The 13,951-nt window shown below is 47.2% G+C and overlaps 6 protein-coding genes across 6 annotated transcripts; 3 read left to right on the forward strand and 3 right to left on the reverse strand.

Moving 5' to 3' along the window:
* Positions 1-322: 322 nt before the first annotated feature.
* On the forward strand, positions 323-1,355 carry N7518_001905 (uncharacterized protein; the record flags this gene model as incomplete). Its single annotated transcript, XM_057182833.1, has 3 exons — positions 323-401; positions 461-629; positions 686-1,355. 3 exons carry the CDS (start codon positions 323-325, stop codon positions 1,353-1,355), a joined length of 918 nt encoding a protein of 305 aa, XP_057044283.1.
* Positions 1,356-1,778: 423 nt separating this feature from the next.
* Positions 1,779-3,745, forward strand: N7518_001906 (uncharacterized protein; the record flags this gene model as incomplete). Its single annotated transcript, XM_057182834.1, has 6 exons — positions 1,779-1,990; positions 2,041-2,077; positions 2,139-2,279; positions 2,330-2,636; positions 2,687-3,254; positions 3,307-3,745. The coding sequence occupies 6 exons, from the start codon at positions 1,779-1,781 to the stop codon at positions 3,743-3,745; spliced, it is 1,704 nt and encodes a 567-aa protein (XP_057044284.1).
* A 221-nt stretch (positions 3,746-3,966) lies between these two features.
* Positions 3,967-4,457, reverse strand: N7518_001907 (uncharacterized protein; the record flags this gene model as incomplete). The annotated part of the gene is made up of 2 exons (XM_057182835.1): positions 3,967-4,302; positions 4,362-4,457. 2 exons carry the CDS (start codon positions 4,455-4,457, stop codon positions 3,967-3,969), a joined length of 432 nt encoding a protein of 143 aa, XP_057044285.1.
* Positions 4,458-5,364: 907 nt separating this feature from the next.
* Positions 5,365-7,360, forward strand: N7518_001908 (uncharacterized protein; the record flags this gene model as incomplete). Its single annotated transcript, XM_057182836.1, has 3 exons — positions 5,365-5,427; positions 5,487-6,088; positions 6,115-7,360. 3 exons carry the CDS (start codon positions 5,365-5,367, stop codon positions 7,358-7,360), a joined length of 1,911 nt encoding a protein of 636 aa, XP_057044286.1.
* A 963-nt stretch (positions 7,361-8,323) lies between these two features.
* N7518_001909 (uncharacterized protein) lies at positions 8,324-9,423 on the reverse strand (the record flags this gene model as incomplete). Its single annotated transcript, XM_057182837.1, has 4 exons — positions 8,324-8,416; positions 8,474-8,942; positions 9,001-9,134; positions 9,190-9,423. The coding sequence occupies 4 exons, from the start codon at positions 9,421-9,423 to the stop codon at positions 8,324-8,326; spliced, it is 930 nt and encodes a 309-aa protein (XP_057044287.1).
* A 1,654-nt stretch (positions 9,424-11,077) lies between these two features.
* N7518_001910 (putative MFS transporter) lies at positions 11,078-13,125 on the reverse strand (the record flags this gene model as incomplete). The annotated part of the gene is made up of 6 exons (XM_057182838.1): positions 11,078-11,292; positions 11,351-11,967; positions 12,022-12,128; positions 12,189-12,362; positions 12,411-12,628; positions 12,702-13,125. 6 exons carry the CDS (start codon positions 13,123-13,125, stop codon positions 11,078-11,080), a joined length of 1,755 nt encoding a protein of 584 aa, XP_057044288.1.
* Positions 13,126-13,951: the final 826 nt, after the last annotated feature.

The raw sequence follows: 13,951 nt of genomic DNA on the forward strand, positions 1-13,951 counted from the left end.
GCACACGCGATCTCAGATTCTGCATTGCCTTAATTGCCGGACTGACCGGAATGAAATAATTCCCCGGCTCCACCAATGCCTCCAAATTTGATCTATTTCGTCGATCATTGTATGGAACTGTGCTGAATTCCCTCGTCACGGAGACTAGTATCGTATTTTTATCATATGCCGTTGTTTATTGGTTCCTCTGACAGGAAATGGCTTGCGCAAGTGTGGAACCCATTCAGGAACATACTGTATGAATTTGCCAGGGACGATCGAACATATAAAGCCATGGGTCCCCCTGGCCTCAATTAGGTACCGCGATTGACAACAAGCCATCATGCGTTTCTCTTTATTCACAGCGCTATCTGCAGCGGCATCGTTGGGTCATGCCCTCCCCGGTCAACTGCAAGCTCGAGGTACCATTCCCGCACACATTGATCAGTGCATCTTGACCACCTCGCTCACACCCGGTTAGATGTTTCGACTAGCGAACTGAACCAGTTCGACTTCTGGGTCCAGTATGCCGCCGCGGCATACTATGCCGATGACTACACAGCTCAAGTGGGCGCCAAGATCAGTTGTTCGAAAGGAAACTGCCCCCAAGTGGAGGAAGCTGGTGCGACTGTATTCTATGACTTCTCCAAGTAAGCGACGTCCCCGACACAATACCCGACAAAACAATTTACTTACACATGCACAGCTCCACCATCACAGATACTTCCGGCTTCATCGCAGTAGACCACGCCAACGAGGCAGTTGTTCTCTCCTTCCGCGGATCATACTCAGTGCGCAACTGGGTCAGCGATGCCATATTCGTATACACAAACCCTGATCTCTGTGATGGATGCCTCGCCGACCTTGGCTTCTGGGGCTCCTGGGTGCTTGTCCGCGACGACATCATCAAAGAACTGAAAGAAGCCGTCTCCCAGAACCCCGGCTACGAGCTGGCTGTAGTGGGCCACAGTCTCGGTGCCGCTGTCGCAACCCTTGCCGTGGCTGATCTCCGGGGCAAAGGCTACCCGTCGGCTAAGCTGTATGCGTATGCCTCGCCGCGGGTGGCGAACGTGCCTTTGGCTAAGCATATCACGGCTCAGGGGAACAACTACCGCTTCACTCACACCGATGACCCGGTGCCTAAGCTGCCGTTGCTGGCCATGGGCTATGTTCATATCAGCCCTGAGTATTGGATCACCTCGCCTAACAATGTGACTGTCGGTGCTTCTGATATCAAGGTTATTGACGGAGATATCTCATTTGCTGGAAACACTGGAACTGGTCTCCCATCATTGGAGGATTTCGAGGCGCATAAGTGGTACTTTATGAAGACTGATGCAGGAAAGAATGAAGGGAGGCCGTTCAAGAGGGTTTGATTTTCTTGTCAAATTGTGTTTAATAGATTCTAGAATTGCTGGCTGACATTAATATGTACAACATATAATAAAGAATAATAATGGATATAATTTCCGAGTTATGCAAGGCAACTGAGCAGGATGTGGTCTGAGTTGTGGAATTGTGTACACCGAGGCTATCAATATGATCCCCAAAACTCAACTAAGCACTAATAAGCTTGAATGATAAGCAATTCGCCTATTTCCGGGCTTCAGAAGACGTCGAGTCGGAGATCCGTCGGCTTTAGACCAAAAAGACCCAACTGGGCGATCTTAGTAGTTTCTGGCCGTCCCGTTTGATCCTAGCAATGTAAAGTGGATATCTCCTGCCGAGCGGGGTTATCTGGAATCAATGGTATAAGATATGGCTTGAACCTCGGGTTTGATTGGGGATATCCATTCAAAATGGTGCTATACACGAACGTTTTGTTAGCAGTGCTGGCGAGCTATGCCACGGCACAATTTGTGCCCGCACCCACCAACTTGATCACCAAGAAAGGACATGCCGGCATCAATGTGCGATATAAGGAAGTGCCTCCTGGGATTTGTGAACAAGACCCCAGTGTGAAGAGTTATTCTGGTTACGCTGATGTTGGTGAGGACGAGCATATTTTCTGGTAAGCATTCGCGATAGGGATGAGCCCTAGACATCGACTGACTAGCACAGGTGGTTCTTCGAGGCTAGAAACGGAGATCCTAAAGACGTATGTTCCCAAGGCGTTTGAGCATTGAATCCATTGATCACGTGCACTGACAATAAACAAGGCACCTCTTACAGTTTGGATCAATGGAGGACCGGGATCATCGTCCATGATCGGGCTATTCCAGGAGCTAGGCCCCTGTGGAGTTGACTATGACGGAAATGTATACAACAACCCTTATTCTTGGAGCAACGTGAGCAATATGGTAAGTTTGCACTCTTTGTTTGCCGAGACTCTAGCTCAACTTGTCACCAGCTCTTTGTCGACCAGCCTGCCACGGTTGGACTATCATATACAATCCCGATTCCAGCTTACGAGGATGACGATGGCAATATTATCCAGTTGCCCAGCGAGGAGTGCCCTGATTATGCCCAGGACCTTGGGACATGCGGCACATACTCCAAGCCAGACATTGCCCTAGTCCCTAATACAACTGCACGTGCGGCCCCAAATATGTGGAAGACACTACAAGGGTTCATGGGTGCCTTCCCAAAGTACTCGAGAAATGGCTTCAACTTCGCCACTGAGAGCTACGGGGGGCACTATGGCCCAGTCTTCAACGGTAAAGATCGCAAACACTCCTAGATGCGACTGGCGCTAATTTCGGCCCAGAGTATTTTGTCAAACAGAACGCAAAAAAGCCCCATGGCTCGATTCGGATCGATCTTGAAAACGTCCTTATTGGAAATGGCTGGTTCGATCCGCTGATTCAATACCAGGCGTACTACAACTTCTCTATCTTCCCAGGAAACACTTACGACTACAACCCGTACAACGAGTCGGTGCAGGCCGAATGGTACAACAATCTCTATGGAGAAGGTAACTGCGTCGATCGGACTCGGGAATGTTACGCGACAGGTCGAAACGATATTTGCTCTGCGGCAGACGACTTCTGCGCCTCGAAGGTTGAGTCGCTCTTTGATATCTACTCAGGGCGCGACGAGTATGATATGCGAGAGTTGACACCCGATCCCTTCCCATACGAATTCTACGTCGATTATCTCAACAGCCCCAAGGTTCAAGCCGCTATTGGAGCATACCAGAATTTCTCGGAGTTCTCCGGGACTGTGGGCAATGCCTTCGGAAGCACAGGCGACGACGACCGCGAGTCTGCGACGATAGAGAATGTGAGGAAGTTGTTGGAAGCTGGAGTACAGGTATTGCTGTATTTCGGGGATGCGTGAGACCTCCCATGTGATCAGATGACTAGCCTATGCTAATTCGAGTTCTAGCGACTTCAACTGCAATTGGCTCGGTGGACAAGTTGTGGCTGAGGAGATCAATGCCCCAGGGTATAATCACGCAGGCTTCGTGAACATCACCACTTCGGACGGCGTTGTTCATGGACAAGTTCGTCAAAGTGACTTGTTTAGCTTTGTGCGAATTTACGAGTCCGGCCACGAAGTACCTTTCTACCAGCCATTGGCTGCGTTAGAGGTGTTTGAGAGGGTGCTTTTGAGAAAGGACATTGCAACGGGTAGCCACCATTTGAAGCCACACGGCGGTTATCGGACTCATGGGACCCCGACAAGCGACTACCGAGAGGGGAACAGTACAGTGATTCTGAAAGTGCTGGATAGCAATGCGACCTATAACACAACTCTCAATGGTCCGAACCCATTTAGCTCGGCTTCGGTCAGATTACGCAGCCGGCGGTTGAGAAGTGTTTGAACAGTGTACTTGTGACGCAACTGCGTTTTTTTTGTGAGATATGTTCCATTTCAAAGATTCAAATTAGAAGACAAATGGTATGGTCAAACCATCTTTTCCGTGTCCGAGCATATCGACGCCGCAGTGAAACAATTCCCAGATTCCATTCCTTCGTCCGCTTCATTCCGTTCTCTCTCTTGGGAAGTCTCAGTTCAAGGCGACATGATGACACAAGTAGCGACCTACTCGGTCAGGTCGGCAGTGTCGGCAGGGTCAGCGTCGCTGGACTTCTCCTCCTGAGCCCGCTCAGGCACAGACTTGGCGGTGGTCCTGCGACGCTTGGGAGCTTTATCCGCCTTCCTGAAGGATGTGTCTTTAGTCACGCCACGCTTGGTACCAGAACGGGACTTCTTAGTTGGACCAGCGTTGGTGTCGTCATCCTTGGAATTGACAGCCTGGGTAGGAGACTGCACTTTCACACCAAGAATTCCCTCAAGGTGGTGCTTAGCACGCCAGTAGTTGGTATTGGCGGATGTCTTCTTCATACTAGCGAGAGTGGCAAGCTTCTCGGAGTCAATCTATGAAGTAAATGTTATTAGACAGAAATAGGAGGCATGATGTGAGTCTGGATACTGACCTTGCCATCGTGGCATAGAGAACCATAAATGAGCAGTCGAACATCAGCTGCCTTGAGCTCGGAGAGCTTGTCATCAAGCTTGATAGAGGAAGTCATTTTGTTGGACTTGTCGATTGGATAAGTGAGCGATGAGTCAAACCGGTGATAATGAACGAAAGTGGATGGATGAGAAGCGATGAAGAAACGGTGAGGGAACAACGATTTCAGAGAACCAAGAAGAGAGAAGCATGCAGAGAACAAATTCAAAATAAGAGCGTGCCAGATGTGATGATCGGCGAGAAGATGTCCTACCTATTAGGAATGTATCGTTGTTTCAGTTACTGATTCTTGCAATCTAGGGCATGATATAGCTTGAACGTTTCTAATGTTTAACGCCTGGTATGAAACATAGATTAGCATATATTATAATATTCATCATCTACGCACACTCACGGAACTAATGGGATACTTTAGGACCAAGACCCGGAGTTCTGTGATAATATGGATATGGATTTTACAGGCTGTACAACAAATTGAGGGCTAGAGTTCAGGGCGAATAGGAATTATACTAAATGGGTATACAAGTAAGATAGCAATCAGCTTACTTGGGGGCCCTCTTATACTTCGAATTTCACTAGTAGTATTCACTAAATCACAGTTCCGAGATTGTATGCTGCATGAAAAAGAGTTGGTCTCATGTGAGCTCCTATCAAGATAGCAATTCATTTGCCCAACTTGCAGTATATCTTGCGAAACTATGTAGCTTTCTTTGATCTTAGTGATCAATTTATAAGTTCCGATGGAGAAGGTGATCCTTTATGTGGCTGTGCCAACTACGCTGCCATGCGAACTGCCCCCTAAGCCACATCAGCCACACCAGATATATAAACCCCCAGTACTCTTTCAGGGGATATATGTTTGACTCATCATATGAAAACCATCCTAGATTTCCGATCATATATTCATCAGTCTAATATACCTCGCTAGTCTACAACTTACTCGCCACAGCTATTCACGCCTTTCGATGTGCCCAATACAAGAGTCGGTCAAGAGAAAGGAGACTTTAAATCCTCCACGGCTTTCCTCGGTCAGTGCTTAGAATTGCTTCTAGAGCATTGCATGCTAATTTGTCTTGTCTGGTTATAGGTTATTGAAGATCTCGACACTATCCAGCCTCAGACACGCCATGTTGATGAGGCGCTGGAAAAAAGTCGGGACTATTGGTATCGCCTGACATCACTAGCTCATGCCTATCGGGATCATGGCTTGAATCCAGAGTACACAAACCCTCGCCACATTCTTCATAGAATTCCAAAACTGCATGTACGATCCGAAACAACCTATGCCCGCCCTTATGGAGTTTCTCCTCTTGTTCTTTGCATGCAAGCTTCCTCGACTTGGAAATTAGTAGGAAACTCGGATTGCGACAGCATTGCGAAAGAAAGGACAGCCGATGCTATGCTCAAGGTCGGCACTAGTGTTGCTATTCCCTATAGTTTCGAAGGGAATGCCTTCAATTCTTGGATTGGCACAACGGAAGAAAAACACACCGGTCCAAACTACTTGGGGATCCTGACAATTGGATGGTGTTATGTACTCTCTGCACGATTTGTTGAAATTCAAGGGGAGGGTGCTACTATGCAATATACAGCCTCCAAGATCGAACACTACGATGAAGACTCTTGCGATCTGCCAGAGACTGATATAATCGATGTTAGGGCAGCAGATGAAAATATAACTCGGTGGTGGTATGCAATACTAGCTCAACGAGAAGGGTGGAAAGCCACCGCCACGAATTTCTCGCCCCGTGGGCGGTGTCACGGACATGCAATACACGTTTCGCTATCAATCAGAAGGGACTCTCGCCAACCTCCTCATATACACCCTTAACCGCAGAGAAAGCTTTTGATGTTCTAGCTGAGTTTGCACATTTCCATAACCTGGGTAGCCAACTTCCTATCGCGCTTATGACAGCCATAACGCTCCCAACACATGAATACTATGGCTCGACTGTCCAACTTCCCTTTCCAAGAGCATCTGGTGGTCAACAATCTACGACTCCCATAGATGTTATTCCATCGCTTTGGTCCAGTTTATACGAAGAGCTGCCCTACTACATGACTTTGAGCTGTAGTCCGGAAGTAGTGCTATCTACTCTTTGTGGATCATTCTGCGAGCCCGACGTCCCATGCAATCTCGTCGCTCCCTGGCTGCATCCGCTTTTCGAAGAGATACTAGCTGAGACATCTCCCACGGGTAGCCACGATTACGAAGTACTTGCTCTAATCGGTGCAATACGTCGACCTAATATAGGTGCTCTTTGGATTGGAGCGGTTGCCGGTGGGCTAACCCCAAAAATCATTCAAAAAGTAAGAAAAGGCACGTCTCCTATTAATGCACTTGGATTTCCCTGGACTGGCTGTCTTCAAAGCTTCATGGATATTCCAGGTTCGGGTCCATACACGCATGGGAAGCCTGAGCACATCTCAAGGCCAGACGTATGGCGCTTACTACATCTTCCTCAAATCGAGGATGACGAGCTGTTATATGAAACCAGGCCTCAAACACCTTGGGCACCCTGGGGGTCGTGCTTACCAAAGGATTGTGCCCTTCGAGTTACTACACACTTGAAATGCGCTCGACATGAGTACCAATACCACCATTGGAATTGGAACTTAGAAGAAGGCTCGGTTATTCAGGACCAGGGGTTTTCAATAGCACCCCTTTCGACGGTTACCGAATGTCCTTCCGATATGATTGGTATCAGGGAGCAGAGAAGGTTCCCTACGAGGGAACTTGATCAAGAGGCTTCCGAAGAAGCCACATTGTATGCCTTCCTTTGGTTTGGCATCAACGGAGAGGGTAAACCGTCGGAAACTATATATGAAGATGCCTGGCTCGAGGGCATTTGGGAGGAAGATGAATATGATTGGGAAGACGAGGCTGACGATCAAGACTCGAAAGAGCCTGTTGGTCAACTTGAAGATCGAGTGAAAGCCTGGCTCAATTCAGTCGGCTGACCAAATTTCAGTCTTTCAAATATGGTCTTATTGAATATATTCACCAGCCAGGTGCACATTGAACTTCTTGCCAGACCCCCAACTCTAGCGTAATGCTCTAGTGTAATGAGTAAGCTTCTGCAACTGACTCCTAGGCGCACAGACAGTACATAAGGACGAGCGATAAAACGGCAATTCCCACTAGAGAAACAACGCCTATCCTAGAAGTAGCGGCCTTTCCCAACAATGTACTGATAAGATCAGATCACCAGATGCCCCTTTCAGAATACCAAGAAAAAGCAAATATAGTGTTACCATTTTCAAAGCGGTGTGATAATAGGCTACTTGTTGGTAGGCGCTGTCGGGTGGCGCAATAAGGCGCTTCGCCAGGTTGCCGCTTCTAAGAGCAGACTTTGCGTGCGCGTGTGCATATGTGGGCCACCGAAACTAGCCTCATGCAAGGGATGTCACAAACGGCGCGTATAAAATTCGAGTAATTAAAACCGGCCATGTCATAGTATCGCGGTGCAATACCCTGACATTGGGAAGGTCGTTCGTACATTTAATCGATAGATCCAACCTACAAGGCTGCACGCATTCCAGATCGTAACGGGGCTATTTCCCAGTGCTAACACGTGGAGGAGCTCTTTGAGCAGACCATGTTGTACATCAATGTAGAGACTATGAATACAAGTATTCAAGGACTTGGGGAATTTTTGTCTAGATCCTAATGGGTACCGTAATAATGTGATTATTGACAAGACAACCTCACGAGGCACCGAGATCGCGATTCGTGAATAACGTGCAGGTAGTGCGTATTCTTATGTAGAGTCTTCAATAAAGGAGTTCAAATTAAGTTAAATCAAATTTGTCTCATATTAACGCATTGTCATGGTATCATATCGGCTGAAGAGAGAGAGAGAAAAACGCTAAAGCAAATCAAAAGCCCAAACTAAGCGTATCAATTACTAGTATGAATAATTCTCAACGGTTGTCGGACGGGTGGTTCATCTGCACTGGATGATCCTCGTATTGGAAGTGGTGGGTGGGAGGCCATGAATAGAGCGGTAGTTGGTCCTGAAATAATTATCAGCATTTGTGTTCTTGCTGGAAACGGTTTTAGATTGCACTCACTAGGCTCTCGATCTTTGTCAACGTAGGATCGATATCAATATCAGAGCTCCAAATCGAGGGGTCCGTCTGCTGGTAGGGTGTCGAAAAGGCTTCGGGCTTCAGGATGCTCCGGAGGTATTGATCGATGGCAGTTACCGTCTCTACCGGCATGCCCGAAGTGGGATATTGAGGATTCGAAAGGGACTCGCTCGCCACGGGTGAGCTGCATATGTCGGTCGTATAGGAATAGGGGGATGGGTGGTCGTGAGCGGATGCGGAAGATTGGCTCTGGCCGCTGGAATACTGAGGGTATGACATTGAGGAATCCATGATTCCCCATATCCCGGGATAACTGTCGGTGGTATCCACTTGAAATGGAATCGGAGGTGATTTGGCTGGTTGCGACTGCATCTGTTGTTGCAGGCTCGACTGGCGAGATGATCTGTCACTGTGGGCGTATGATACGTTTTCCTTTGGTGCTGAAGTCGCACTTGCATCCAGGTCAGTCCACGGATTCAATTATTGTCAACTGCTGGGGTATTACTCACTGTTGGGCCAAATGCTGGGTCAAGTAATCCGGACGATGGTATGCCTTTTTGCATCGTTCGTATGTGCAAGGGTATTGCTTTTTAGGATCATGGCTGAGCTCATGTCGTCTGCGGTGTTCAGCTCTGGTAAAGACCTGTGTCATGGTGGTAAGCGAGATGATTCATTGGCAATATTAGAATGGTACATACCTTCGAACATCCAGGGCGCTGGCACGCATGGACTCGCTTGCCCTTCATAGCCTTGCTCACCCGGTGAGAGTTTTCTTGTGGGGGCGAAGAAACATTAACGGGAGGACTGGGATAATTCACCGTTTGGCTTGCGTTGTTATTGTGGTTGGCCAATGTTGAGGGCATGGGAGTAGGATATCCAAAGCCGAATGGCGGCGTAATGGAGGCAGTAGATGTTGTGTTGAATGTGGACATATTGTAGTAAAGGAAATAAGCTCTTGTATGGCCAATGCGGCTCAATATGCCACCCGGGACGAAGTCGCACAGCACGTTTAGACGTTGTGGAAGTCGTACGAGCACGAGTGGGGAGATGAAAGAAAGGTAAAAGAAAGGTATATGGGAAAGGGGGTTAATAAGACTTTTATTAATGCCAACAGGCCAACAGTTCGATGGGTGGGTGTGTCGGACGGTCTCGGTCGTGTTGGATGCCGATCTGGTGCCTAATCCAAGGTTATAGGTACATGGGAAAGTCGTTTTCGAAATTAAGCGCTTTCCCGTCTTTTTCCACCGTGTACCTAAGAAGGAGGAGGAGATATCCATAAAAATGATATTTCAGAGGACGGTCGAAAAAACACCGAAAAAACCAACGCGATGACAAGTCCGCATAATCAGCCTACTCTTCTTGTTAAGAAAACAATTAAGAACCAAGCTAATACTAAATAGTCCGTAAAGAAAAAGTCTGAAACGACCCAGAGCACGCCTAGTGATCATAACTTTCATCTAGCGGGGATCTTTTGGGGCCAAAAGCGGCTGAAGCGACGTTCGGTGATTTCCGATAATGACGGGCATCACCCCCAGTCAACAATCAGAGCCTCAATCTCCTGGATCGGTCGCCCACGTAGCTGAGCTGGACATCTCTAAAAATTCATCTTATTGGGTTGTGATACGACCCACTAGGTGTGGATCATTGCGATGTAGAGCAAGCGGCATGACATGTTACAACAACCCGGCAGGCTGAGTCGAAATTCAAACCAACCAACACAGAAGTATATATGTGATTGGCTCAAGTACACTCTGGTCTAAAAAAAGGAAAAAGAAAAGGTGCGAGTCGATGTGTACCCGAATGGTTTTGATTGAAGAGGCTCAACACGCCCGAGACCCACTTCTCTCACTTGGCGTCGAACCTGGCCAATAGAACGTCGGCATTGTATCCACCTGGGCACCGATCCAGTCTCCAGTCCGACCTTGGGCACACGGGTGGCTTCGATCACTCTACTTTATATGCACTGACGGACTTGATGCAGCGTAGGCGCATTGTCGCATGTCACTTTGAAATGAGACCCGGGGAAATCTAGCTTTGGAGTGTTACATCGAGAAGCTGCGGTCTTAGTACGTGGGGTTCGTACGTGGGGTATGGTGGGGGCTAAAGCATATTCCCGGCAAAATTATTTGGAATTGGGAAATAGTATCTTGAACTTTTGTTCGGGTGTGCCTTGCCAATTTAGAAGCGGGGCAAAGGCTTCAAGCGGTGGTCAGTGCACATAATACTTACAGTTGACCGTTCGTCTGTTGAATATTCATTTAGACGGGATATTAAGTAGTGATTTCATTAGCCACGGGAACTGGGGGAGAAATCTAGATAGTGAGGATAGCACATGAATTGGACCAGCGTGTTGCATTTTATTGAGACGCTAATCAGGTCGCTCACTGATCAGGCGCTCAGGGGTTCAATTCTACTCAGTGATCAAAAAGCGGCGAGGGTGAGCACTCAAACGGAAAGGGAAGACCAGGAAATGGCATAGATTGCTTTGATATCAAATTAACCAGAATAATGCATCGTCAGACTAAGTTCGCTTTTCCCCGTTTCTTCGCATGTAAATCTGTCAAGGCCCAATTTGCAGAGAGATAATCAATGGGCGAATCGGAAATCCAGTCGCTTATTTCCTTCGTCCTTAGTAGTCGCCAAATAGTTCGTTTTTTCGTTGTCCGTCATAGCGTTCCATTTCTTGTCCCGGCTTTGATTGCGCCAGACATAGTATACCTTGGTCAACAAGTATATGAACACATTGGAAACAACGAGTCCCACCAAAGTACCATTGCCTCTTCGGTAGCGGGGAGCATCATCTGATCCAAATTAGAATACCGAGCAAATTCAGAAAAGATGAGGAATTTCATGACATACCAGCGCGATAGATATTAGAAGCAATAATCCCCGACGATTGGACACACATGTTATACATGGCAGCTGAGACCGTGCGGGATCGGACAGTGTTTGAGTTGCGTGAGTTCCAGTTGACTTGAATAGCATGCGCTGTGGTTTTGTGAGCCATGATTTCAAGCAGGTTTGAAAAGGTGAGCTTACCATTTGGATATGACAGTAGCAGAGTTATCACCGCCCACACACACCACTTGTTCGCGGTGTTGATGTCGATCACATATAAATAGACCAAGAAAGGAAGCATCCATATTTGCCCGATCGTAGACACCAAAGTCAATTGGTTACAAATCTCCGATGCATATGTGAGAAGTAGAAGGAAGATAATAGACAGCACTTCACTAGGAATAACCAAGAGATTTGTCACGAAAGTGCCGAATCCGAGGCCTTTCAGAGTCAGAGTTAGGTATTGCTTGGGGGGCACCACTGGTGTTTGGAAGGTAAGTCCGATGATGTATAACGGCCAGAGATCATAGTCCTTGAGACTTTTCCAGAGTAGTTTGGGTGTAATAGGTTCTCGGTTGTGCATGGTTCCTTTGCTTGGGTCATCACGAATTACTCGATTGACGATGATGGTTTCCTCTCTGTCAATCCTGTCAATAACGATTCGGTTTGCTATAAAAAGGGAGATAACTTACCGGGCAGTGAACCAGCCCGATTTACCCCGAGACCAATTAGCAGTCTGGCATGGTCCTGGTGGCATCAGGATATATGCAGATAGACCAAATAGAAGTGTCAGAAGGCCCTGTCTTCGATGTGAGTAATGTGCCCATTGGAATTAAATTTAAATGAGGTGGCTACTCACCTCCAGCAAGAACAGCCAGCGCCATCCCGATTGACCTTGCACACCACGAAGATGCAAAAATCCGAATGCGAGAAATGCAGCAAGAATATCCGCAATATTCATGGCCGTCCAAAAGAAACCGAGTCGTAGAGACAGCTCATGGTGTTTATAAAAGTAGGACAGATACAATATCACCTTTGAGTCTGTTAGCAATGACCTGTAACCAGAACACGAATAACCTACATCTGGGATAAACCCGCCTTGCAAGATACCAAGCAGGGCGCGGCACAAGAGGAAAGTCGTTCTTCCATTCAGACCATACTGTGCCATGGCAACTGCAGACCAAAGAACCATTTGGGTAGGAATCCACCGATCAGGTCCAACCCATTTGCTGACGAGCTGGGAGGGAAGCTCGGCACTGAGGAATGAGAGCTTGAACACCGTATTTCCAAGGTTGTAGTCTGGAGATAGAAAATATTCTTGTCAGCCCTGGAATATCATAAGATAAAAAGATAACCCTGATTCTTTATTTACCATTTGTGGTCATATTCAACTCGGGAAGCATGTTGTCGGTTAGTGCTTGTGACAGATTCGACCGATCCAACTCCAAGCACATGAACATAAGACACGCAAATACCATGATACGGAGATCGATTTTTCGGATCAATTTGTATTCCTCGTTCCATGTCCACCGAGCCGAGGTGTCAAATCGGTGAAGATTCTCCCAGTCGGCTCGAGGTTGATATTCCTTCGCGGTGTCCGGGTTGTCAAAAACGGACGGCTGAGTCGCAATTGCTTCGGGGTTGTAGTCTTTGCCTCGCTGAAACCAAAACCGACGTTCATCTCCTGGCTCACCCAACGGTGGGATGTCAAGACTGGTAGATGAGTCTGTATCTGTCCCTTTGAGTACTGTTATAGACTCATCCGGGCCTTTCTTTGTGCTGTATACAGTGGACATCTTGACAATCCAAAGCCACTGTGGGTGAATTGTCAGAATAATGGAACCTGTCGTTCTACCTTTGGATTATCTGGGCTCCTTTTATACATCCCTGCAGTGACGATCCAATCGGGGTATATTGCCTTGAACATGAATTTGCTGATAAGAGACCACTTGACACTGGCTTGCATCATGAAGCCAAGTATGGAACAATTCTTCTGGTGTGTTGTGAGAGGTTCGGGTTCAGGGCCAAGAAAGGTCAAGAGGGTTAGTGGGAATGGCATCTTGATGGCCGAATATCACATCATTCTGTCGAAAACCACATCTTGCCCAGTCTAAAAGTAAACTATAATTATGTGCAAATCAGCTGCTGAGGTCAATTGAACAGCTACGTTTGCCGAGAAAGACAAATTGTCAAATGCCTTGAGATTATTTTGTTTCTCTACAGAACTTCTCATCAGTGAACGGCACCACAAATAAAACATATATGTCATATTGATCGCGGCGTGGAAGTCTGAGACCAGTTATAAGGCAGGACCTTATCCATTGTAGCTACTTCATGATGTCGTTTCATCGGTGATGCGAATTGGAACCCTCAGGAGCGATTTCAAGAGATATTGACAGACCAATCAATCTACGCGTCTAAGATGGACAGCAAGTCCAGAAAGCGTGATTTTGCCTTTCTTAGTCTTGGTAACGTCTAAATATATTATCCACTTCGATCCTATCGTCCTTGAGTGGCAAGATTCATATTATTCGAGATTTGGTGGGCGCCCTATATCAAAAATGGGGAACAGGGCAAATCTCATCCTTTAATCTCAGAAGATTCATGCGAATAATAGAAGAG

This window comes from Penicillium psychrosexuale (assembly GCF_028828465.1).
Source record: "Penicillium psychrosexuale strain IBT 29551 chromosome Unknown utg000002l, whole genome shotgun sequence".
Classification (NCBI taxonomy): Eukaryota; Fungi; Ascomycota; class Eurotiomycetes; order Eurotiales; family Aspergillaceae; genus Penicillium; species Penicillium psychrosexuale.